This window comes from Equus przewalskii, chromosome 13 (assembly GCF_037783145.1).
Source record: "Equus przewalskii isolate Varuska chromosome 13, EquPr2, whole genome shotgun sequence".
NCBI lineage: Eukaryota > Metazoa > Chordata > Mammalia > Perissodactyla > Equidae > Equus > Equus przewalskii.
The window spans coordinates 29,535,550-29,561,035 of NC_091843.1; the positions used below are offsets into that span (position 1 = coordinate 29,535,550).

At 43.1% G+C, this 25,486-nt stretch overlaps 1 protein-coding gene and 1 long non-coding RNA gene across 5 annotated transcripts in view; one reads left to right on the forward strand and one right to left on the reverse strand.

Annotated features, from left to right (window-relative positions):
- Positions 1-25,486, forward strand: part of DPYSL3 (dihydropyrimidinase like 3) — a 110,242-nt gene that overhangs the window by 25,168 nt on the left and 59,588 nt on the right. Inside the window, exons 1-2 of one of the 4 annotated variants that reach the window (XM_070569294.1) lie at positions 22,912-23,114; positions 23,333-23,539. The exons of 1 other annotated variant lie outside the window; for it this stretch is intronic. In XM_070569294.1, the coding sequence (XP_070425395.1) occupies positions 23,501-23,539 (39 nt within the window). In that variant the 5' untranslated portion in view covers positions 22,912-23,114; positions 23,333-23,500. Of the gene's footprint in view, positions 1-22,911; positions 23,119-23,138; positions 23,540-25,486 lie in introns of those variants that run through there. 2 more of the 4 variants (XM_070569293.1, XM_008523192.2) reach the window with 2 other exon arrangements.
- LOC139075086 (uncharacterized) lies at positions 22,548-24,353 on the reverse strand. Its single transcript, XR_011525134.1, has 2 exons — positions 24,063-24,353; positions 22,548-23,724 (listed from the first exon to the last, which is right to left on the reverse strand). It is a non-coding gene; the product is annotated as an uncharacterized lncRNA (long non-coding RNA).

Below are 25,486 nucleotides of genomic sequence, written 5' to 3' on the forward strand. Positions count from 1 at the left end.
ACCCTTAGTTACCAAGATTGGCAAATTCCAATAAAGCAGCCAAAGTGTCAGCTCTTCTGCTTACTTCTGCTTTCAGTTCTCTTGTTTTTGTCCCCAACTGTGCACTTAGATATTTTTTGTTGGCAGCGTTAGGTTATCTAATCTACCATATTGCTGTATTCATCTTTATGAACATCAATTATTTTATAGTCAGAAAAATTTTCCTGTGATTGGACCCTGGATAACTGAAAGTTTATGTTAATTCAAATAAAATCAGTTTGTTTCTTCTTTTGACTAGATGATTGAGGGACAAATTGGTATTAGGGCTTGATTTTCTATTCTGAAATTATAGATTATTTCACATCCTTTGTATAATTTTGAATTTCAAAATGGGATTTATGACCATTTGTAGCTATTTCAATTCCAACTTGAGCTCTACCACTTACCTACTATATGAGCTTGGTCAAATAACACACAATCATCATGCCTCAGTTTTCTCATTGTAAAAAGGGTCATAGTAATGGTATCAATCTCAGCAGGTTGTTATGAGAATTAAAGAAGTTAATACATGTAAAACATTTAGAAAATTTCCTGGGCACATAACAATAATTGTGCTTCTTCTCGTTATTGTTACTGTTGTTAACTGTGGAAGCAGTATAACAATCATACATTCATTTCTGGGAATGTGTTCATTGGTGCTGCTCTGTGTTCATGCTCTTAATCCAAAAGATTAACTTCAGATTTTTTTCACTCTAATTTTCCCCTCTAAAACTTCTAAGAGTGTTTTCAAGAGTTTGAGTCATATTCCTTATTATGGTAACATGTTAAAACAATCTTTTACATGGGGTTACTTCTATAGTTTCTAATTACTTTGATCTTTCTACCTTTCGTAAGGTATCTTTTATTCTTTAATTTAGCTTGTATTTATAAACGGCTTTGGGGCTCTGCTTTTATATGTTCTTTCAAGCTGTTCTTTCCATTTCCTTGAATAATTTTCCATTTTGAGCAATTTGTTTTGTGATCTAGATCTTTCTGTCAGGTCTTTAATAATGATGGTCAAGTTGTGTCAATCCCAAGAACAGTCTCAAAAATCATATACATGCCAGCTTTCAGGTCTGGGCATCCTCTTCAAAACTCATCTTGGCTTTCCTTTTGAAATGCCATTATTTTAACTTTTCATTTTGAAATGATTTTAGGCTCACAGGAAGTTGCAAAAATGGTACATAGAATTCTTTGAATGCTTCACTCAGCTTTTGCCACTGGTCACATCTACTATAACAGTAGTACAATATCAAAACCAGGAAACTAACATTGGTACAACAATGTTAACTATATGGCAGGGCCTTATTCATATTTTAACAATTTTTACACGCATTGGGGTGTGTGTGTGTGTGTATGTGTGTGTAGTTCTATGCAATTTTATTCCATGCATATTCGTATAACCACCATTACAACCAACATACAGAATTATCCCATTACTACCAGGGAACGCTCCCTCGTTCTACCACTTTATTATCACACCTGCCCCCTCCCTGTTCCCTGGCAACCACTAATCTGTTTTCCATCTCTCTAGCTTTGTCATTTTGAGGATGTTATAGAAATGGAATCACACGGTATATCACTTTCTGAAATGATTTTTGTTCCTTAAACATAATGCCCTTAAGACCCATCCTAGTTCTCCATCTATCGGTAGTTTGACTCTTTTTATTGCTAAGTAGTATTGCATTATGTGACTGGACCAGATTTTATTTATCCATTCATCTATTGAAAGACATTTGGGTTGTTTCCGTTTTCTGGCTATTACGAATAGAACTGCTATCAACATTCCTGTACAATTTTTGTGGCAACGTAAGTTTTCATTTCTCTGGGATAAATGCCCAAGAGTGCAGTTGCTAGGTCGAATAGTTACTGCATGTTTAGTCTTATAGGAAACTGCCAAATTATTTTCTGGAGTGGCTGTACCATTTTACATTCCAGTCAACAGTGTATGAGAGAAGTGTCGTTTTTGATACAATGATATTTTCTCCTTTAAGAAATCTATGAAAATCCAGATTTTAAAAAAAATGAAGGACTTTTCTGGTGATGAAAATGTTCTACACTTAGATTGTAATCATAGTTGTATAATTCTGTGAATATACTAAGAGACCATTGAATTGGACACTTAAATGGTGAATTTTTTGGTATGTGAGTTATATCTCAATAAAGATGGTTAAAAATGGTATTACAAGAAGGGATCTAATTATATTACAAAAAATCTTATTCCTCCACCAAATTTCTAATATTTATTAAAAATTTACCATGTTGCAAATCACAACTACGAGATATCACGTCACACCTGTCAGAATGACTATTATTAAAAAGACAAGAAATAACAAGTGTTGGAGAGGATAGAGGATGTGGAGAAAAGGGAAGCGTCATACACTGCTGGTGGGAATGCAAACTTGTGCAGCCACAATGGAAAACAGTATGAAGATTTCTCAAAAAATTAAAAATAGAAATACCATGTGATTCGGTGATTCTGCTTCTGGGTATTTATTCAAAGAACATGAAACAGTAATTTGAAAAGAGATATGCACCCCTCTTTTCACTGCAGCATTATACACAATAGCCAAGATGTGGAAGCAACCCAAGTGCCCATGAACTGATGAATGGATAAAGAAGATGTGGCATATATATAAAATGGAATACTACTCAGCCAAAAAAAGGACAAAATTGTGCCAACATGATGTGACAACACCATGACAACATGTCATGGACTTTGAGGGTATTATGCTAAGAGAAGTCAGACGGGGAAAGACAAATACCATATGATTTCACTCATATGTGGAGGATAAACAAACAAACACATGCATAGATAAGGAGAACAGATTGGTGGTTACCGGAGGGGAAGGGGTTGGGGGAAGGACAAAAGGGGTAAAGGGGCATGTATGTATGGTGACAGGTGGGAACTAGAGTTTTGGTGATGAACATGATGCAGTCTATACAGAAGCTGAAATATAATTATGTACATCTGAAATTTACACAATGTTATAAACCAATGTGATCTCAATAAAATAGTAAAAAAGAATTCACCATGTGGCAGGCATTATATACAATGCTTTATATACATCAAATCCTGACCCATTTACTAACTAGCATGTCGTTTAACCATTCTCAATTTCTACATCCTTTTTCTGTAAATGGGAATAGTAAAGTTACCTCCCTTTGTGAAGATTAAATGCAATAACGCATATAAAAATATTTAGAATACTGCTTGTATAGTATCGTTATCCTTATTATTAAATCCATGAAAAGAGATTTTCCTCTTAGCCATTCATAACTGCCTGGTAATTGTGTTATGAGAAAGTGAGCCATGTGTATTAACAAAAGATGACAGATTGTGCCATTGTGGGTATGGGAGCACAAGGGAAGCAGCTGACATTTACTGATCACCTGCTATGCACCAGACATTATATTTACCAGACACCATTTTGCACATTTAACCTAAACAATGCTCCACAATGGGAGTAGTACTAGAAGAGGACACAAACTTAGAAAGGTTAAGGAAATTTCCCAGTTTCATAAAGCAAGCATTTGATGTAGCCAGGATAGAAAACCAGGTGTGCGTCCCAAGTTCATGCTTGTCTGCTTTCACAGATGAAAGTAATTAGACTTCTCCTAACACTGCAATTAGCTTAGGGTATTAAGATACTTGCAGCTTTTCTCTCGTTATTCAAAAATTAAGATTTAGTATTTCTAAGGTCGTTGTATGTAAAATATTTTTAATGTATTTTTTAAAGAAATCTGGAGATCCTTACGGTAGTTCAGAAAGAGCCCCAATGTTTTACTGAGTTGGAATTTCAACTGTTTAGAGCTTGAATCAAAACTGAACTGGAAAAGGCAAAATTGCTGGTGGGAAAGTCCATTGGCAGAAGTGCTCAGGAGGAAGTGAAGAGATATATTCCAGAGATTAGAAGAAGACAAAGCACTCCATGATGAACTCAGTTGAAAAACAAAGAAAAACTAATTCCAAGCTAAAAAGGAAAGAAAATTGTTTGTAATAATATGGCATCAAGGAGCCGGCCTGGTGGCAAAGTGGTTAAGTTCCCTCGCTCTGCTCGGTGGCCCGGGGTTCATGGTTGGGATTCTAGTGGCAGACCCATGCACCGCTTATCAAGGCATGCTGTGGGAGGCATCCCACATACAATATAGAGGAAGATGGGCACAGATATTAGCTTAGGGCCAATCTTCCTCAGCAAAAAGAGGAGGATTAGCTCAGTGCTAGTCTTCCTCAAAAAAAAAAAAAAGAAAAAAAGGAAAAAAAATATGGCCTCAAAATGATTTCTCAAGTTTATTCACCCATGGATTAGTCTTTGTGTTCTTTCTCTTTCTTCTTCAAACTCCTTTCTCTTTAGAAACTGCCAAGTGTTGTATTGGAATCAAAGAAAGGACTCTAATGTCAGCCAATTTATTGAGAAAAACAACAAAGAAAAGTTATTTCCTTTGTACTGAGCCTCAAAGATTGTGCATCCTATTCCCGAGGTTTGTGGAGGAACTTGGCGACAGCTTCTCCACTGGAAAGAAACACAAGGATTCGGAATTCCACTTGGAAAACTTAGGTTTTCCTGATTTCTGGATCAACACAGAGGCAGAACCACAATGAGCACTGTCACACTGTTGTGAGATGGGAGATCTTTGGATAAGGGACCCACTCATTTATTCTCAGGGCTTTAAGTGCCTTGCTTCATGTGTTGGCATGGCATAATTTATTTTATTTTACTTTATTTTATTTATTTTATTATGAGCAGAAGAAACAAGGTCTGGTTCCCATATGATTAAAGAACAAACCATCTTGGATTGGGTTAGGTTCTCTGAACCATGAGAAATGACCTCAAAACTGGCTGAAAAACCCAACAAGAATGAAAAATGGCATGCTGCAAGTTCCAGGAAGATGCTGGGGAGATCAGCTTCAGATGCATTTCATTTTGCATTGTTATTAATGGCTTGGAGAGAGGCTGTAAACCTATTATAGTAATTATATCTGCAGATGAGAGTAAATAGGATGGTGTTACAGACACTAGTGAGGAAGAGACAGTACAGAGGAACCTAGCAAGATTAGAAATATGGACAGGAAATGAACAAATGAGATCAGCCTGGAAAAGTAGAAATGCGCATCTGGAGAAATAAATAATTTGAAAAATAGAGAGGTACTTAAAGGGATGGTCATACTTGGAAAGCAATGATGGTAAATGGGCCTTTGAGTGGATATCAATCCTGGATGTTTGTAACATGATGGAAAAATAATAGTAAGGCCTGGTCTTCATATAGCGTTGTGGAGTACATTTTTTTCAAACAAGGGTATTTCCATTATCTCATTTGATCATCAGCCCAAAGAGTTTGGAAGTACATAATTTGTTCTCCACTAAAGAGATGAGAGGTTAAGCGATTGCTTAAGGTCAAACAGTTTGTTAATAAAATAGACATGAGTAAAACTTGGGCCTCTTGAGTCATTCTTTTTTTCTTTTCACAACACCACCTCATCATTATATCTTGGATCTCACAGTAGTAATTGTTTCTGGTTTAGCATTTACTCATCTCTTTCTGATATTATGCACAATTTTATTTCCTTTGAGACTGAGCTTATTGTTACTGAAACTTTGAACACGGCACAAACCACACTGCCATCCCCTCCTGCCCCTATATATCTCCGATAAAGTGAGACAGTATGTAATGGATGGTGGATCTCCGGAGTAGGAGTCAGAACCCTACACTAATGGTGTCACTAACTGCATGTTTGGGGCGGGCAGCATGTGCCTTCTCTAGTCTCATGTGTTTCAGCTGTAGGCTTGAGTGGGCTGATCACTGTGGTCTCATGGAATTGATCTCTTTGAAGCTCTAAAAGAAGAATGGAGCTACTTCAAATAGACAATCAATCAAAGACAGAGATCAAGAAGCCTGAGAGAGAGAGAGAGATGGGGGTGGTGTGGGGAGAGAGACACAGATACATGGAATACCAGGACTGAGAACACGTTATAGCATACGGCAGACAGGGAGATTTACGTTTTCAGGGATCACTTTTGCAAAATTTATCTCAATCAGTTCTCTCGTGCTCTTGTTATAGACTTCCTATGTGAAAGTTGACCCTGTGTCATTGTTTTCTTTTCCTTGGTGATGATGTCTGAGTTTCTGTGCACCCTCATCTTCCCCTTTTGTGTGGACAGCAGGTAAGAATCAGTACACTAGACATCTTTTTGGGTTCTGCCAAGATTGTAATGGCTCCTTTTTCCTGAGAAATGCCTCTATGTCCACACGGTTGGGCTCCTTGCAGCCAAGTTTATGTCCTGATTCCTCCAACCCTTCTCCATAGGCGATTAGATTGTAGGGTAACAACCGACTCAAGCAGAGCCAATCAGATTCTTTCCAATTGGGAAATGGAACCAAGAGATACTCATTTTACTCTCTCAGTGTCAATGAATACAGAAATATGGAGTGGCCAAATGTTTACAGAAAAAATGTAGTTAATGTAAATAGAGTTGAGTGAATGACTGTAAGGCCTCAGAAGGTAAAAGAAACTGTGGCTTATAGATGATGATTCCAGCCTGACTGGGTATTTGCACTTGAATCTTTTTAATGCAATCTCTCTTTTTTTTTAAAAAATTGTTTTACTGAGATTGTTATATTTAACTTTTTAACAAGGCGTTTTCACTGAGTCAATCTAAATGGTAGCCTGTTAACGTGCAAATGGGTCCATCCAAAACTTTCTGCCACCCCAACCAATCCATTAGTTCTTTAGGATTCTGCTCTCAAGTAGGGTTTACATTTGGTTTGAGTTTGTTTAGGTATGTCAGTAAATATGTGGGAATGAACACATGTATGTATATATGTATATTGGTGTGTATTCATCCAAAGCAATCTTTCAACACGCATTTCATGAGTGCCTTCATCTATATGCTAGTCCCTATACTGCCACTGGGGTTACAATGATGAAAAAACAGAGCCCCGCCCTCAAGGAGCCTGGGGAAGACAGCCGACAAAACATAATTATAAGGTACTCTCTAAATGCAGTGCTGGAGGTCAGCAGAGGCTCTGAGAAGCACCATGGGGCACTGAGAAGGTGTCAGGGAAAGCTTTCTGGAGTTGCTTTGGGTTGCTTTCTCCAGTTGCTTTCTGGAGTTGCAACTCAGTGCTTGAGTTGAGTCTTAAAGGATTGTTTGGCATTTCCCAAGTTAAAAAAGGGGACAGTCGTTTCAGGTGAAAGTCGATGTGGGCAAGTGTTTGGAGGCAGGAAGTAACATAATGTGGGAGAGAAACTCCTGGCTCCTAGGCTTAGTGAAACACAAAGTCCAAGGCAGGGGTGAAGAGAGATGAAGCCACAGGGATGCACAGAGGCCAAGTGTAGCGAGTTTTGTACATCTGATTAAGAATCTCAGACCTTAGGGGCTGGCTCCGTGGCCGAGTGGTTAAGTTCTTGCGCTCTGCTGTGGCGGCCCAGGGTTCGGATCCTGGGCACGGACATGTTGAAGCGGCGTCCCACATCCCACAACTAGAAGGACGTGCAACTAAGATATACAACTGTGTACAGGGGGGGTTTGGGGAGATAAAAGCAGGAAAAAAAAAAAAAAGATTGGCAACAGTTGTTAGCCCAGGTGCCAATCTTTAAAAAAAGAAAAACGAATCTCAGACTTTAACCTGAGAGTACTGGGGAATGATTGGAGACTCGCATACAGGTAAGCGAGGAGGTGACGTTGAAGTGAGACCTGAATGATAAAAAGGACCTAAACTGTTTGAGGTTGATCCAGGCAGAGGGAGCAGACGGTGCAAAAGCACCAAAGACTGAGGCTCGGGCTTCCGGTAAGGGAGCCGGTGAGGCATGGTATTTGTAGCTGAGCTACAAAGCATTGGAGAAGGTGCACAAGGTTCTGGAACCCATTTGAGACCTGCTGAGTGTTCCAGTTTCCCTACGAGGTGGATCATAAGACAAAGATTATCATGCAGAAGGTTTTTTAGGGGATGCTTTTGAGATCAACACCAGTGGATGGGAAGGGAAGGGAAAGAAGGGCAAGGAAGGGAAGGGAAAGGAAGGGAAGAATGCAGCCTCAATAGGAATCTCAGCTGACCCTGTGGGGAGTTTTGACGAGATGATGAACCTTCAGCTCTGTCCCGAGCACTGTCTCAGTGGTGAGAATGCGTGACCTTTTGGGGGTTACGTGCCGTTTTGAGAATCTGAAGAAAACTAGAGACTCACCTTCCCCCCAAAAATGTGCAAAAATACATACCCACAGAATTTGTTTGGCTCTTTTTGGACTGGGTTCACTCAATAACACTGTACCTTGGACAACCTCATGCAATATTTTAATTGATGCAATTAATCCGGTTTCTTGGAGCGTTCACAGAATATCAGGTATTCTCCATTATTTCACCTAATCTTCATACCATATACGTTAACCATATTATCCCCATTTTACAGAGAAGGAAATTGAGTTTAAAAGAACTGGTCCAGGGGCACCACACTTAGTACATGGCGTGGGTGGAATTGAAATATCAGTCTGTGTGACTAGCAGCGTTGGATTCTGTTTCTGAGCTCTGTGGTGGGCTCTCTTTGCTGCCACTTTGACACCATCATGGTAATGATGGATTCTTGCCAAGTAGGGAGGAAAGCAAGGGGACCCAGGGATCAGTCACACAGGTGTATTGATACCCCCCTTCAGCTGCCATCATTGATGCAGAGACCTGCATTGTTGGGGAAGGAGAATACTGCTGGCCTCAGGCATACCCCTCCAAAGTGGGTGGTGGCGCAGGGGTACGACACCGGCCAAGGCTGCCAGGGCACAGTGTTAGCTTGAAGGTGCCCCAGTGGTCATAGGAGTTTGGGCAGGGGAGGAGGAGCAGCCAGTCGGCCATTCTGTCCCTGGCGGCGGATGGTTGGCTGCTTCAGACATTTTTTTCGTGTATTGATGTAGTCATGGAAAATATAGAGGCTGCTTTGAGTTCTCAAGTTAATTGGCTAGTTATTTTCTATTTTGCTTGGGAAAAAAAAGTCATATGAGTGTTATTAGCTCTGTTCATATTTCCAAGAGTCTTTACCATCTTTTCATACTAGTTCATGAGAAGTCAATTAGCAAGATCATAGTAAATTTGTCATTACAAAGTTAATGGGTCAGATCAGCCTTCTGTGACAAACATAGTTTCTACCTTTATCTGAGTGGTATCTTTTACAACAAACTTCATAATCAAGCAGTTTCTTATGAGAACTTTTCACAGTCTCAAGGTTTTAAGTGAAGAGACCTTGGATCCTATTAAAACAAACTTTCAACATTACAAAAACTTAGGGGACTTAGAGAGACTCAACTTTATGGTGACAAAATAGAGAATAAATACAGATGCACCTCAAATTCTATAGTAAATGTATAAATATTTAGTAACCTTTTCCCTTAAAGCTACCCCTACAAGTGATTTCCAGGGCTCCTCCTTGGACAAAGAAAGTGGCCCCAATTTCAGCTTTAGTTTTGATTAAGGCTGAGTCAAAGATATGTGGATGTTTGTAATAATTATTTTCCACAGTGGCATTAGCTTAAAACCCTCATTACAACAGAACTGTTGTTCTTTTAACGAGCACCTTGTTACACATTACTTTCCCTCACGCTGCAGAGAATCCCCATGACATGTATAAACCAGGCTGATGTCGATGACAAAATCTGTTCAACTCTGTTGTCAGCATTACCTTGGGGTTTTTGGACGTCATTGTAAATTATTTGTGGCTATGAAGTAATGAAAACAGGGCCTGGTTACTTGTTAAAATATGCATTAGTTAATTATGCGTACCTTTTAGGAAGATGCTCAGCATACTGTGCTCTAGGCCTCGAAAGTCTTTATCTAATTTGGTATATTAGGGAGGCAAGATTAGGATTTGACCGAGGGCTGGGTGGGGCAGGGGTTTTCCCTTTTCCGTCTGCTCAGTTACAGCAACTCCACAACCTATTCTTTTAATCACTCTGTGCTATAATGCTGTACACCAGCAACTCCGTTAAAATGAATCAACTCATCTTTCTGTCTCATAAGACTTGTTGCCTCATGTTTGTGTCCGCATATCCGCTCATCTATTCTACTGACCCATTTTATAGATGAGGCAAGTAAAGCTTAAAAGGTTTTTCAGACTGTTAATTTCAAAGTCAAATAATCTGAAATGAATTTGGAAAATCTAACAGTTTTCTCATTTCAGTCTCTGGTTCTTGTCTTCAATGAAAAATTAGTACCTGGACCTTCAAAACTGACCAAGCACTCTGCTTGGTACCAGGTCACCTTTTAATATTGGGTGTCTCGAGGTCAGAAATCCAGGGTTTCATTCGGGATCTGTGTAGAGGTGACCAGTCCAGCAAAGAAGCACTCATTTGTAGACATACCAGTTATGCGCAAGAGGTGCCTGTTTTTCACTCCACTGCTCCTTTGGGAATTTGCTCAGAGAAAGCTGTGACTGGACCCTCGGACATGTCTCTGCCGTTCCTACTTCTCTGAACACATAGGGAGCCAGAGACTGATGAGGCTTTGTGGCCCTGGAGCATTTGCTATAGCTAAGCACAGGAAACCGGAGGGAAAAAACACAAGACGTGCAGCCAAGGTCCCTTCCTGGAGACGGATGGGAAACCTGGAAAATATAAACTGGGGTTGCAGCCTTGCACTTGGGGGCTGGCTTGCTATTCTGAGCCTCCATCCAAGAGTGAGTCTCACATCCCTCATCTGGGAGTGAGCTGTTGTGCTATATAGGGAGAGATCTGAATCCAATCACATATGTTTCCATTCAGCCCCGGGGTGAAACTGACTGCCCTTAACCAGAGATTCAACAGCTCCAGTGCGTGTTCTCAAACAGGCTTTTAACAGAGTCCAGTAGTTCTGAGATTCAGTCTGTGGCTTAGGGCCCAGTAGGGGATGGGATGGGGATGGGCTACGGAGGAGGTAGTTCCCTGGAGATAACTCACTGCTCTCTCAATTCTGAACAGGCACCACAGACTGAAACAAAAGAGTTGTTTCAGAACAGAACAACCCTCACCTTTGAGACACACAGTCCCTGTTCTCTAATGCCTAAATAACTCAGTCTCCAAATGGACTGATGTCCAAAATTCAAATGACTGTAAGCCAGGCAGGTGGCATAAATACATGGAAGCCAACCCCACATAAAGGAAAAGGAAGCAGCAGACATGGCTGATTGGAGAGTCGCATGTTCTGTCCAAAGGGCAGCTAGTTTTCAGCTCTAGCTCATGGGTACCAAAGTGTGTCTATGAGTTCAGAATTGCCAAATTTTCCAATTTTTAAAGAAATCTAAATTTGAGCATGAAATCTACGCATTTTAAAATACTGGCCAAATAAAAATGTCACTCCATGTAAATATTCATTTAATATCAACCCTGCTGCTGCAGGTTGGGTTTCCTGGAAAGCAGATCTGAGGAGGGGAATAGGTTGCAGGAAGTTCATTAGGGAGTTACCCTGGGATCCACAACGACGGAAGAGAGGGGAAGGAGAGTATTGGGCAGAGGGAGAAGTCGAGCTGTGATGTGATCTTAGCAAAGGCTTCAGCTGACCTTACGGGCCTGAAACTGGGCTAACCCTTGGGAGTTGTTGCCCTTTTGTGGCTAGGAGGCCAGCCCTTTATATGTTCGCATTAACCAATGACTGGATCAGGCTGCCCTTGTGGGTGTGGGTACCCTAGACAAGGGCAGTTTGCACAAAGGGCTGACCACTGAGGGTTGAGAGTACCTGGGGGAATGAGTCCTTCAGTCCTGAAGAGGGAGCTGGGTGGAGCTTCTTGGTGTCTACTACAGACCATTCCTTACACTGCACAGATTCACTTCTTTGTGTAAGTTATGGGAGCAGCAACGTCTGGATTTGGGTTCGCCTCATCTCTTGGGGGTCTCAGGGCCTCTTTTCCCACAGTTGGTCTTCGGGCCACACTAATACTCATTATTATCCTCTCCTCTTCAATGTTAGCTATCTCCTTTGCTGGTCCAGGTGGTTTACTTAGTTTTGGGACATGGACCCTCATCTCTGAGAGGTCAGAGACCCTGGTCAACATATCCTTCTCAGGTTAAGGCTGATGTACTTGTCTGTTTACCATCATGATTGGGCAAGATAGTACCTAAAAGAACCCCTGTGGATCACAAGGGCATCATACATATTCCATCTTTCCCCCATTGTGTAACAGCAGCCCTATCTTCTCCTGATAGTCAGGGTCCTACAAGGATGCTGACTCTCCTTCTTGCCTGTTTAGTTCCTAAGCACAAAGAGCCCAAAGTGCCCCACAGCAGATATAACTATGGTTCAGTAGGACCCTCGCTATGCCCCCTGGTGGAAGCATTTCCCCTTTGGAGAAAAGACACTAAACAACCGAGTTGCAAGGATGTGAAGCACATATTCCCAGTTGGGTCCCTGGGAATGGAGGTAAAAGGGGTCACTTCTGCTTCTTCCTTTTGATTCTTGGATCCACATATTCTCCCTTTTGGTGCACAGCACCATAAAAGGGCATTGATTTAAAATGTACAATGCATGCTGGAGGATGGTGCCTTATCCTTACAAGGAATCATCTCTGAATTGGTGCTTCAGTTGTGGCTTTAATAAGCCATTCCTCCACACTCAGGATGGCAGCTTCTGGGTGATGTGTATTTGATATAACTAGCAGATTCCATGGTCGCGTGGTCTTGCTTGCATCTCATTTGCTATTAAACAGGCCCCTTGGTCTGATGTGAAGTTATGCGGGAACCCATGCTAGTGCATCAAACACTCTTTAAGCCCTCAAATAGTAGTGTTGACTGAGTCCCTAGGAGCAGAAAAGGCAAATCCATACCTAGAATATATGTTTATTTCCATAAACATGAATCTCTGTGCCTTCCAGTGTGAAAGGGGTCCAGTGTATTCAACTTGGTACCAAATGGCTGTCTGTATCTTTGAAAGATGAGGCCATGTTGGGGAGGCAGTGTTGCTTTCTGTTGCTGGCAGAATGGGCATTTCACAGTATCAGTAGTTGGATCAGCATTGGTAAGTGGCTGTCATTTCCCTGCGTAGCCTCTATCCCTGTCACCATGTCTACTCCATTGATGTGCCCTTTGTACCAATGTTAGGGTGGTTGATGCTGGAGCGTGGGTGATGTCAACTGACTGAGTCATTTTGTTCTCCTCATTGTTTAGTGCATCTTCTGTGATAGATGATCTCTGGAGGGCATTAACATGTAATGCATACATCTTTACTCTTCCTGCCCACTCCATACGCTTCTACCCAAGGCTTCCTTTTCCTTGATCTTTTAATCTTTCCCCTTCCTGCCTAGGAACACTTTGACACTACCCAGCAGTCTATATATAATCTTAAGCCCCTTTTCTTTCCAAAGTGGATGACGAGTTGCACTGTCTGCAGCTCTGGCCATTTGGGAACAGATCTCTTCATTATTGTCTTTCAACACCACCTCTGAATGGGATTATCATGTGGCCATGGTCTATTTTCAACTTGCTCGACATACCAAGCCAACCCATTTGTAAACCAGGCTTAGGGTTTGTCTTCCTCCCTCAGCTGATCATAAGGGCCATAGGTGTGTGCTAACAGAAAGGTACTGGACAATGGTAGTGGCTGACATGGGAGACTGGACCATGCTCAGGTAGTTTACTTATGCCCTTCAGCCCTTCTCACGGTCAATTCTGGATGCATCACTTCCATCTTACAATGAATTGTTGCTAGGCCAACCTGATCTTATGACTTACTGAGTCTGATAGCACCCAGCTCATGATGGGCATTTCTGGCTGCATGGTCACTTCATGACTATAGCTTTCCATCACTAGCAGGACTCAGTAGCACTCAAGGACCTATTTTTCAAATAGTGCCTAGTTCTCTTGCTCCAGAGACCTAGGAGTATAAATTGTGATGCTCCTATTGGGACTTGCATAACCTCCAAGTACTAACTTTTCTCACTGCAGATACCTCCAATGCCATCGGACTTATTGAGTCATAAATCCTGCGGGCTTTTTGCACTCCACCCTGGATCTGCTGCAGAGCCCTTTCCTGCTCTAGGTGCCACTCAAGCTGACAGCCATTCATGTAAATGGGCTGTAAAAGTATTTCCAGGTATGGGATATGTTGTCTCTAAAACCTGAAGAGGCTGACCAGGTTTTGTGCTTCCTTCTTTGCAGGGAGAATTGCCCAATGAAATAATTTGTCCCTTACTCTAGAGGAAGTGTTGTAGCATGCACTAGTCTACTGAACTCCTAAAAATTTACAGATTTCAGGCCCCGAATCTTTGTAGACTTTATTTCTCACTCTTGAGAGTTCATGTGTCCTTACCAAGGCCTTCCATGTGCTTGTCACTTCTTGCTCATCTGGTCAGATTTGCGTGATGTCATCAATAGAGTATACCAGTGGGACATCTTTAAGATGTCCAGATGGTCTAGATCTTTCCAGATGATATTATAATGGAGGAAAGGATAATTAACATAGCCTTGGGGTCGAGACTCTTCATACGTACTCTTGTCTGTTCCCAGTGCATCCAAACTGCTTTTGATCTCCTTTACTGACAGGGATGGAAAAGAACTCATTCGTTAGCTCAAAGGCTATGTACTTGAGGCTGTGACAGTCTGCTCTAGAAAAATATCACAGCAGCTTTAATTTGGGCTATTACTTGATTGAGTTATGCTCTGGGATTTGTCTGACTTTTGTAAAATCCAGACTAGTGAATTAAATGGCAATGTGATGGGGACTACTAGCCCTGCATCCTTCAGGTCTTCAAGGGTGTCACTAACCTCTACCATTCCCTTAAGATGCAAAAATTTTTTAGATTTACTATCTTGATTTAATATCTCAGGGTAGGGATGGGGGTCCATTTTAGAGCCTTCTATTTGGTCTTTCCTACTTGATAGCTCTTACTCCACAGGCTAAGAAACCAACCTAGTGGTTGGGCTAATTGTCATATTTGTCTGTCTCAATTAATCAATGGAGGTCTGTAAAAATGACCACTAGGTGGATCTGTGAACCCAATGGCCAAATGGAAGCCAGATCTACACCAGGAGTCCATTTATTATCTGGCCTCAACATGCTTCCACTCTAACAGAAGAGCTGTGATGATGCTTTAAGTCTGTAGGTATCATTGTCAACTGGGAACTTGTATCGATTGGTCCTCAGGATGTTTACCGTGGCATTAGTATATAGCCCTAGGACCCCTTGAGGAAGGAGTAGAGAAATCATTACCATATACACTAGGCAAGGTGTTGCAGGCTCCTTCCTCCTGATGACCCAGCTTCCCTTTCAGTTAACATTTTGCAAGCCTGAAAACTGGATCAGATCCAGAAAGTGGCAAGGGATCGTGACTTTTTAATGGAGTGATTACCCTCATCTTCCTGATCATCAATCCTCGATTCACTTTGATTACTACCTATTTTAGTTTCCCGTTACACTGTAACAAATTACCATACACTTGGAGGCTTAAAACAATACAGAGTTATTCTCTTACAGTTCTGTAAGTCAGAAGTCTAAAATGGTTATTACGGGGCTAAAATCAAGATGTCAGCAGAGCTTCAATCTTTCTGAAAGCTCTGAGAATCTGTTCCTTGCCTTTTCCAACTTCTACAGGCTCCCCACATTCCTTGGCTCATGCACACATCACTCTGACCTTTGCTTCCATCATCACATCTCCTTCTCTCTCTGACCCTTCTGCCCCCCTCTTTTAAGGACATTTTGTGGTTACGTTGGGCCTACCTGGATAATCCAGGATAATTTCCCCATGTCAAGATCCTTAATCACAAATCCCCTTTGTCCTGTAAGGTGACATCTCCACAACTTCTGGGGATTAGGACATAGGCATTTCGGGGGGATATTATTCTGCCTGCCACAGTACCTTTCTGGGTGACTTCCATCTATCTCGCTCATAGTGACAGCAACCATCTATTAACCATCTCCGTAAGTCTTCGGGTCAGGCCTTCTTGCCCATCACTCTGACCTTCGCAATCATTATGATAATTGCACCCACCTGGCTTCTGACAGTTGAGTGCTACCACCTGCCTCTGTTGTTTCAGAGTCCTCTGTGAGCTTAGTTCTGTGACTCATTTCGTACCATCGATCCTGACCTAAAGAGGGATTAAATAATATTTGCTAAATTTATGCGTACATCAATGAATAAATGAATGAAATAAAACTTCATCATTTGTAAATTTATATTAAGTCCCAAATTCAGTCCTCACCACTCCTCAAAAAAGCATCCAGTTTTAGCCCCTTCGTTTTCTTTCATGGGAAATTCAACTGAATGGCATGGTACAAAAGTGGTTTTAGTAAGAAAGGGAGCTAGTTGTATGGGGAATTGAATATACATAAGCTTATATCCACAGCTGACCCTAGAGACTACAAATCCAAGTGAAATGCACTGGGCTACCTTCTTTCCCAGTCCCATGCACATACATAGCTGCAGCAAAGTGGGGTTGGTGGCTGGAAGGTAACACACAGCAACAAGTTAGGGAAGACCCACTCTTTGCAAAATTTTTGAAGTTTAAATAAATCAATCAGACCATAAAAAGTGTGATTTTAGTATCTTTCCCTATGATCTCCAAGTCAAAACTGTCAAGAATTACTGGTAGTGTGAATGTAACTTCACCTGCGTGTCTAACATGTGTTGGGTCAGAAATGGAAATGAACACACAGTAGTTTATCCCTCCCTCCTAACCTTAACCCACAACCTTAGCCAGCGTGGCCCTGCCTGTGGCTTGGAAATGAACTGCCATCAAAGCTTATGGAGAAGGCCAGAAACCTTCAGAATCATCATCTGATGAAATGAACGGAAACGCCATCCAGGGAGAAGGAGGTTTGCACGCCTTGCTCACGCTGGTATAAGTTTGATTTTGGAATAAGCCCATGAGAGTATTTTTTTTTTGTGGCTGTATTTTTTTTCTTTTTTGGCTTATGTGTATCAAGGGAAGGATTGTTTGTCAGGTTATTTCTGTGTATTTAATATGTAAACATCTAATAATAGCAGGTGAATCATCACTTTGATTTTCATTCCGTGACTCTGGAAGTACATGACTGTGATTTCCTTTGTTTGAAATGTACATAAAACTAACGGACCCAAACGACTTCACAGGCAGTTCTGAGACTAAACGTTTCTTTATGCACATTGGAACAGCCTGTATATTTCACTAAGGCCTGGTATGTGGATTTTGCCTCTTCAAAACTTTTCTATATTTGTTTTGGGACTATTTTTTCCCTCCATTCTTCAAATCAAGACCAGGGGGAAATGTTTCCCCATATTAATGTAGCAAAATGTAAATTTGTTTTTAAAAAGTAGAAAATATTTTCAGTAGTCAGACTGTGTAAATGGCTAAGCACTTACTTTAGATATTTTGGAGATTAAAAGGAAGACAGAGAATATGCTCGATTTTCTCCTCTGTTCAGTTAACTTTTCCCCATTGATTTGACTCTGTTCCACACATTATAAAGGAGCTGGGGACTACAAAGATAAATAAGACATGGTCCCTGACATAAATGAGTTTAGCATATAAGAATCAGAATGTTAAAAGTAATGGTAGGAATAGCTGCCAGCTAAGTAACTTACTTTGTGCTAAGAGCTTTATATGAATAATCTTATTTAATCTTCAATATGTTCGCTGTCCTTTACTCTCCCTTCTCGCTTAACTAGCTTAGATCCCATGTTTCATCCTCATTCCCTGAGTTTCTCTCTCCCTTCTTAGCACTCGTCTAGCAAAATCCTCGGTAAGTTCCACGTCCTACCTACTCCATGCCTGCATGTGTACAGCTGTGTGTGGCTGGAGGAAAACCCACAACCAGGCCTACGGGTCTCTCTTTAAATTCATGGCCACTAGCTGAAGGGAATCCTTAGTGCTGCCAGGTCATTACACCATATTTCCCTAGTCCCTTCAGTCTCCTAGAATATTATTTCATACCAACTCCTTTCCCCTCTAACTTCTGATACCTTCTCTCCCAAACTGTCTTAGCTGGTAGCAGAGAAAAAAAGACACAATCAGAAGAGAAGTTCCATAAACTCTCTCCGTGAAATTTACCCAGCTACCTGTCTCCGTGCCAATACTATACTCGACGCTTTAGCTCCTGTGGAGGACTCATTGTTGCTCCTTGCTAAGGGCAAGCCCTCCATTTGAACACTAGATGTCACCTGTGTTGCCTATTCAAGAACCACATAGCAATTGTCCCATTTCTCTCATGCCTCATGAAGTTTCCTCTCCTTTCTGCATCGGCCCCATCAGCACACAGCCATGCTATGTTTTCTCTCGTATTCGATTCCACTTTCTCTGCTAGTTGCTGCTCCATTTCCCTGTTTCCATATGCAATAAAATCCTTCGAAAGAGTTGTCTATATTGGATGTCTCTAATTTCCACTTTGATTTTTTTATTGGAAACACTCCAATTAGTTTTTACCCCCGCAGCTTCATTAAGACTGCCCTGGCACACACAGACATATAGTAGGTACTCAGTAAATATTACTTGAATAATTTATTATACGCTCACAAAAAACCACTGTGAGGTGGTATTAAGATATTCATGTTGTAGGTGCGCTGGTCAAGGTCCTCCGTGACCTTGACAGTATTTTCATGCACTGATTAATTCCCACTTCTCATCTTCCTTGACCTTTCAATAGCATTTAGCAAAGTGAACACATTCTCGTCTTTGAAATAATTTTGTTTCTTCAGGACATGATACTCTCATGGTGTTCCCTCCGTCTTACTGACCACTCTCTCTGCTTCTTTTCCTGGTTGCGCATTTCCGCTCAGGATGCTTATCTACCTCAGCTCTCTTCTCTGTCTACACTCATTTCTGTGGTGATCTCATGCAGCCTTATTTAAATAACACCTAGAGGCTGACCACTCCCAATTTTGTATCTCTCACCCAGGTCTTCCCTTAGATTTCCAATCTTGCATTTTCACCAGCCTGCTCAACATGTCACTTGGAAGTTTAATAGGAGTGTCCACAAAGATACTCCTTACCATTTTCACACATCCCCTTCCTCCCACGATTTTCCCTATCTCAGTAAAATACATCTTTATCTTTTGAGTTGCTCAGGCCAAAACATTTAGTGTAATTCTTGATTCCTCTTTTTCTCACCCTCCACTCAAATCCATCAGCAAATGCTGTTTGCTTTACCTTGAAATATATCCAATATCTGACCATTGCTCACTGCTTCCACTGTTACCATTTGGTCCAAGCTACCATCATCTTACCTGGCTTCTGTGACCCCTGTATGTAAAATTCCACCACATCCTCAAGACACTGAAATGAATTCCACCTCCCCATCCCTGCTTTATTTATCCTCAGTCATTCGCCACCATTTTAAACACTGTATACTTTATCTTTTTACTCTTGACTTGTCCCTAGAATGTAAGCTTCAAAAGGGCAGAGATTTTGTCTATTTAATACAAATATCAAACTATTTGTATCCCTAGTGCTTAGGTATCCATAGTAGGTCTTCAATAAATATTAATTGAGTGAATTAATAAGTCATCACAAAAATACTGTAAGGTGGGTAATAAGACCCTCATTTTAGAGATGAAGAAACCAAGGCTCAGAAGTTGCGGTAGTCTGCTGATGGCCGCAGAAATAGGAAGTGGGTACAGACTGAGGCTCCTCTCCTCCCAAGTCCAGATCCTTAAGCAGTACACCAGTCTGGGTTCCAGTCCACTGTTTCCTCTCTGAACTCAGTATTGATTTTTTCTTTTTTTAAAACAAGTCTGTAAATTAACACAAGGCTTTTGATCTTCCGCTATACTTTGATGGCAGCTCCTTTCAAAGCCACAGTTGTCTAATCTGTGCTCAGGTAACAAGTCTCTTCTTCTGAGCCATTCTTTGGCCCGTGTGTTACTTGGCATTTTGTGACTGTATCATATTAGCAAAGTGATTCCTTGCTGTCTTGGATTCACCTGCTCTGAAATCTAGAATTAGGAAAGGCTAAGAAGACTTAGAGAAGCAAAAATATTCTTCAGTGTCGATTCTAACCACATGCCCTTTAGTGACAGGAAAGTTCTAATTCCGTCTACTTACTCTATCTTCAGACACAATTTCAAACATTCTTACATTCACTCACCTAATAATTATTGAGAGATTTCTGTGGGCAAGGCCCTATTTCACACACTCAGGACATAGCAGCAAATAAAATAGACACATTCCCTGCCCTCATCTCAGGGAGCTTACATTTTAATGATGGGGAAAAGGATAATACGCAATAATAAATTAATAGTACCAAGAAGATAAAGCACAGAGGGGGCGAAAAAGTGACAGGTGGTACTCTTTTGACTCAGGATATAAATAAACTCCATGAGATCTGGGACATTATTGTTATTGTGGTTATTATTCACCTCTATACCACTAGCACCTAGAAAAATAATAGCATGTTGTAAGCACAAGGTGAATATTGGGTGACTATTTCGAGATTGAATGAATGAATGAATGATGGTGAAGAAGAGAGCCCAATTAGGAGGTTACTGCAGTTGTCCAGGTGATAGCTGATGGTGGTGAGACATAGAGAGAAGCTTTGGATGAAGAGAAGAGACCATAGTCTGGATATAGCTAAAAGACAGAACCAATAGCCTTTCCCGACAGATTGGATATGGAGTGTGATTGAAGGAAAGAAGTCAAGGATGATGTCAAACCTTTGGCCTGAGCAACGAGGACAAAGTAGCCTTGATTGAGGTGTAGAATTCTACTGATGTGGCAGGTTTGGTGGCCAAAATTAAGTTTCTTTGGGACCATAAATTAAGTCTCTCTGTGTCTCCCTCTCTCTCTCTCATAGTTTCCTGAGATACCTAAAGCCAAGCATTGCTGTGTCCAAGGAAAACCATTCAGAGTCATTCTCCTGTGGAAAACATCCATGCTGGTTCCACTCTTCATTCACTTGGCCAGACACAGAGGCATCCTGTGTTGATGGCTGCCTTTCTTATTCCTTGAATAGAAAAGCACAGCCAAAGAAGGCTTTTCCTTTCAAACTCATCTTAGACACTATTTTAAGAAAGAGAACGATGATTGAAGGAGACGAAAGAGGGAAAAACTTGTGTTTGTTGTACATTTCTGATTTTGGCAACAGCTTGAACCAATTAGCTGGTTATTACGCATTCCTGGGCATGGCTTGTCACAGGAGTCTGATCCGGAGAAACACATCACAAGTCCTATTCTGCATGGCCTCTTGCATGCAAACCAAACCTCAAAGAGTTTAACCAAGTCTTGTAATGTGAAACAACACACACACACACACACAAAATCATCAACTGATCAAAAATATGGTATAAATGTATTTAGTAGAAAGTGTCCTGGATTATAATAACAGGAGATAATCAGGATACAAAAAGTGGAAAGAAACCAATGAAATTAAAAAAAAAAAGCAGTGGTATTTCTTTAGGGTTGTAAATATCCTCTACATATTTTTGCTTTTCTTAAGAAAAACTTGCAAGATTCCTTCCAGCAAGTTTGGGGCAGTCAAATCCACGAGAAAGATTAAGAGAGAGTTCTGCAAGTTTTCATAGTATGCAGTTAATTCTCTTTTTACTCTATTCTAAATATAATCCTGCTCATTTGCATGCCAATCCCCAGAATGCTTTGTAATTTCACAACTCTTGGCTAGTGGTCTCCGCATTTAAGCTCTAAGAACAAAGCAAAATGTTTAGGGCGTGCCTTGCATTTCAGCCCTTTTTTTCCCCCTGTGCTTTGCAGAAGAGTACTGGGAGGTGACCTTTGCCTGGCATTCATTCTCCTAGCCAGAGTATCACAGAAATAAAGTGGAGACTGCTGCGGACTTTTCCTGTGAAGACTGCATTCAGTCCAGTTACCCATGAATAACCCGCTGCTAAGATTAACTCACTTGAGGGAGTGTTTCGGGGGGGCCTAGTCTGCCCTTTGATTATGTGACCAGGCTGGTTCATTTCAGGTTTATGGAAAAGCGCAAACTGGAATATTCTGTACCTTCTTTTTGTGGATGCTTAAATAGCTTCTCTATTGCAAAGGAAACCTTCAATTTAGTGAAAAGCTGTTCCAAACTGTGGTTAGTGGCCTGCCTTATAGAAATGTGAATTCAAGATCCCTAACACAGACCTAGTCATGCTTAGTGACATCTACAGAATTTCTATTTAGGAGTAGGGCATGAGGATCACAACTGAGGAGTGGGGATGGTAGAAGACTTGTCTTAGAGTTTTACAGTTTTTGCATAGCAAGCCATTTTTGTTGTTGCTATTTAAACCGTATGTTTGGGATTATTCTTCAGCAGAGCTGAGGAAGCTCCCCCACACTGACCACCGCTCAGCCCTGACCCACAGTGGCCCCTCCAAATGTCTCCCTTGGCCCTTTGAGTTTAGCAGGTAGCTAAAGGACAATATATTCCAGCGCCGAAAGGCCGTATTTTTGCCAGTACCGTATTGACCTTTGTCTGTCAGCTCTGCCTAAAGTAAACTCGAGTGGGAGGCGCGCACATGGTTCGCGACGGAGGGGAGCAGGAGCAGTGCGGCTCAGGGTCCGTGGCTGCACAGTCGTGGGCCAGGCTTGGCCTTCCCACTGCAGGTGGTTTCCACTCTACTCACAGAGCAGCATTAATACCCCTCCTTCGATTCTGAGAGCCAGGCAGTGCAGTTCCTTTAAAACATATTATTTTGAGACTACTTTTGAAATGGAGAGAACAGTTGATGTTAACTGACACGGTGCCCCTCGCGGCCCTCCCTCCGAAAATGAGTGGTTGCTTCACACGCTCTGATACGGATTTTCGTGGTCTCAGGATAGCAGCGGGCCGGCCAGGATGCACAAAGTCTGAGCCGTTCTCTGCTTTCGGAAGGACCGTGCTGGCTGTTTACACACCCCGCGGCCAGCCCGGCAGAGGCGGCGCCCAGCCCTTCGCTGTAACAAAGGCGGCCGCCGTGCATCAGCGCGGTGGAGAGCGGGTTCGGGGAGGGAAGTCCCCAGCCGTCTCCTTTCTGAAGCGAGGGCGCCGAAGGTGGGCAGTCGGGCCCGGGGCTGGTCGGAGGCGGTGGCTCTTTCCCGGGCTTGGCCCGCCAGGCCAGGATAGGCGACGCTACAGCTTCTCTTCGACACCCGGGACTGCAGCATCCCCACCCGGAAAAGTCCCTCGCGCCCTCTGGTGGCTGTGGAGCAGGCTGGCTCCGCCGCACTCGCAAGTCACAAAAAAAGGAAGAAAAAGAAAAAGTGGGTGAGGCAGATGCAAAGAGGAAAATCAATAGGGATAAGAGCGAAGAGGGAGGAGTCGCGGATCAGCCATTCTTGTCTTACGGGGTCCCAGCTGGCACCGCAAAAAGAAAAAAAAAAAAAAAGCCCGGGCGTGAACGCGAGTGGAGGAGGGTGTGTGTGGCGGGGGGGTCGGGGGTGAAAGGGGGACCGGGGAGATTTACTATTGTCTCTGGCAGCCGCCGCGGGAGCCCGGGAGGGGGGCGGAGGCGAGAGGAGGCGGCGGCCGCGGCCAGCGCACCATTCGCTCCACCTGATCTCGGGGCGCTGTGCGCTGAGGACGGCGCCGGCGAGCACGAGCAGAAGAAGGAGGGAGGGAGGCAGCTGCTGCAGCCACCGCCGCCACCATGTCCTACCAAGGCAAGAAGAACATCCCGCGGATCACGGTGAGTCGGGCGCCGGGCGCCTCCGTCTCTCATCGCTGGCTGCCCGCTGCGCCGGGCGGGGGCGGCCCGGATCCACCGGCTTCCCTGGTCCGGTCCCCGGGGAGGGATGGAGACCCGGGGTCCGGGGGGTGGAGAGCGGCGGTCAGTCTAGCCGGCGCGGCGGGCGCCACCCAGACGGAACGACCCTGGGGTTTGGGGAAAACAAAACAAAGAGGAAACCCAAACAGTGGCGCAGAGAACTTTGGATTATTTATCCTTCTTTCCCACCACCCGGTAGTTCCCGAATCACGCAGGGCTCACGGCTCTCCCTGGACCCCCGCGCCGCCCGGGGTGTCAGTGCGTGCTGCCCCAGGCGGAGCGTTCTTTTTGTTTAAGGTTCCTTTTGCGGGGCGGGGTGTGGAGAGATGACACCTTTCCCCAGGGATACTTGGTAGCCCGACCGCGCCCCTCTCCAAGCTCCAGCCCTATGGCTCTGGCCCCCGCGCCTCGAGGGTGGTGGGGTGTCTGGACCATCCGTCCTCACCTTGTCCCCTTCTTGCCTGCATTCACCCCGATTCATATTTCGGTGCGTCATATTCGGGACTGGACAGCTAACGTGGCTGTAGCGGGAACGACCAACTTTTTTTGCCCTCGATGTATTTTACAATTTTCATGTCATTTCTCCTCTTCATCCCAAGAAAAGGCTGAGTTTTTAGAGCAGATTTTAGTTTGCGGTCGCAGGCGCACGCAGTGTGCCTGCCGTGTCCAACTGCCATTGTGTGCAAGACCGAGCCACCCGCGGCCGGCGGGTGTCAGATGCTCTGGGCGAGCGCCTAGGGCGGGGTGGAGAGGGGACGTGCCATTATCAGGTACAGGAACCGCATCTTCACCGGCGTCCCGCAAGGAGATCTCGTAGCAAAATACCGCGCCCCGGCCCGGGATTCCTCCGGGATGCGCTGAAATAATGCCCCCGAATGGAAGGGGCGTACGACAGGCTGGGATGAGCATTTTTAAGAAAAAGCAAAACAACAACAAAAAACCACTGACATTTGTTTGTTTAGCACGAAGCAGTGCGGTTGTGCTTTGTCTGTAGTGAATGGGGTGTGTAGTGGGGAAATGGGTGGCTACTCCATCTTTGCAAGACGAACAAAGGAAGTGATCAGCTGGCCCCTGGGAGGCTCTGCAGCTGCCCTGGGGCAAAGCTGTACCTGCTACCGTGGTTAATTTGCCCAGATCCGCCAGGTTTTGCTGTGGGCGTGGGTGTGTTTGCGCTTGTTCCAGTATGTTCGCAACACCCTGTGTGGTTGCGATTGCCATCCAGGACCTTTCCCTCTGCAGGCAGGAGGAAGCTGTTCTCGCTTCTAGAGCACTTTATTGTCAAGTAGTATATTTCTATTGCAGCATCCTGTCTTTTTCATGCACCTGAGCTTCACCCCACACAAGTGCACCCCACCCCTACCTGCTGTCCACCTGGTCCCAGGGAAGAAACACTCCACAGGGGGAAGAGTTGGGATGAGTAGGGATCCTTTTGCCAGGTAGAGGCATTGGCTTTAAACCCATCCTCCTTTCCCACTACCTGATACCATTGACTCCTCACATTACTGAGGAAACATTGTGGGTCTTTTACAATGCACAGTATTTTCTCAGTGCCAGTCATCTTTGCCAAGAGCTGTGGAAGATATCATGAAAAAAAAGGCTGATTGGGACAAAAGCTCAATATTTATACTTATTTCCCTAATTCAGGAGGGATGGACCCCAGCTCACATGCTGTTACATGCAGGAGGTATGCTGCGTGTGTGCCGCTTGCTTTTACATCCAGTATGCATTTGCTGATTCTCCTGTTTGGGATAAGCAAAGAACAGATTATTTTTTTCTTCCTAGTCTGAAGACTGCGATGGTTCTTCTTATGGCCTCAGCCTATGATATGGCACTGAGGGCCACGCCCATTCTTTTAGGTATCACTTAAAC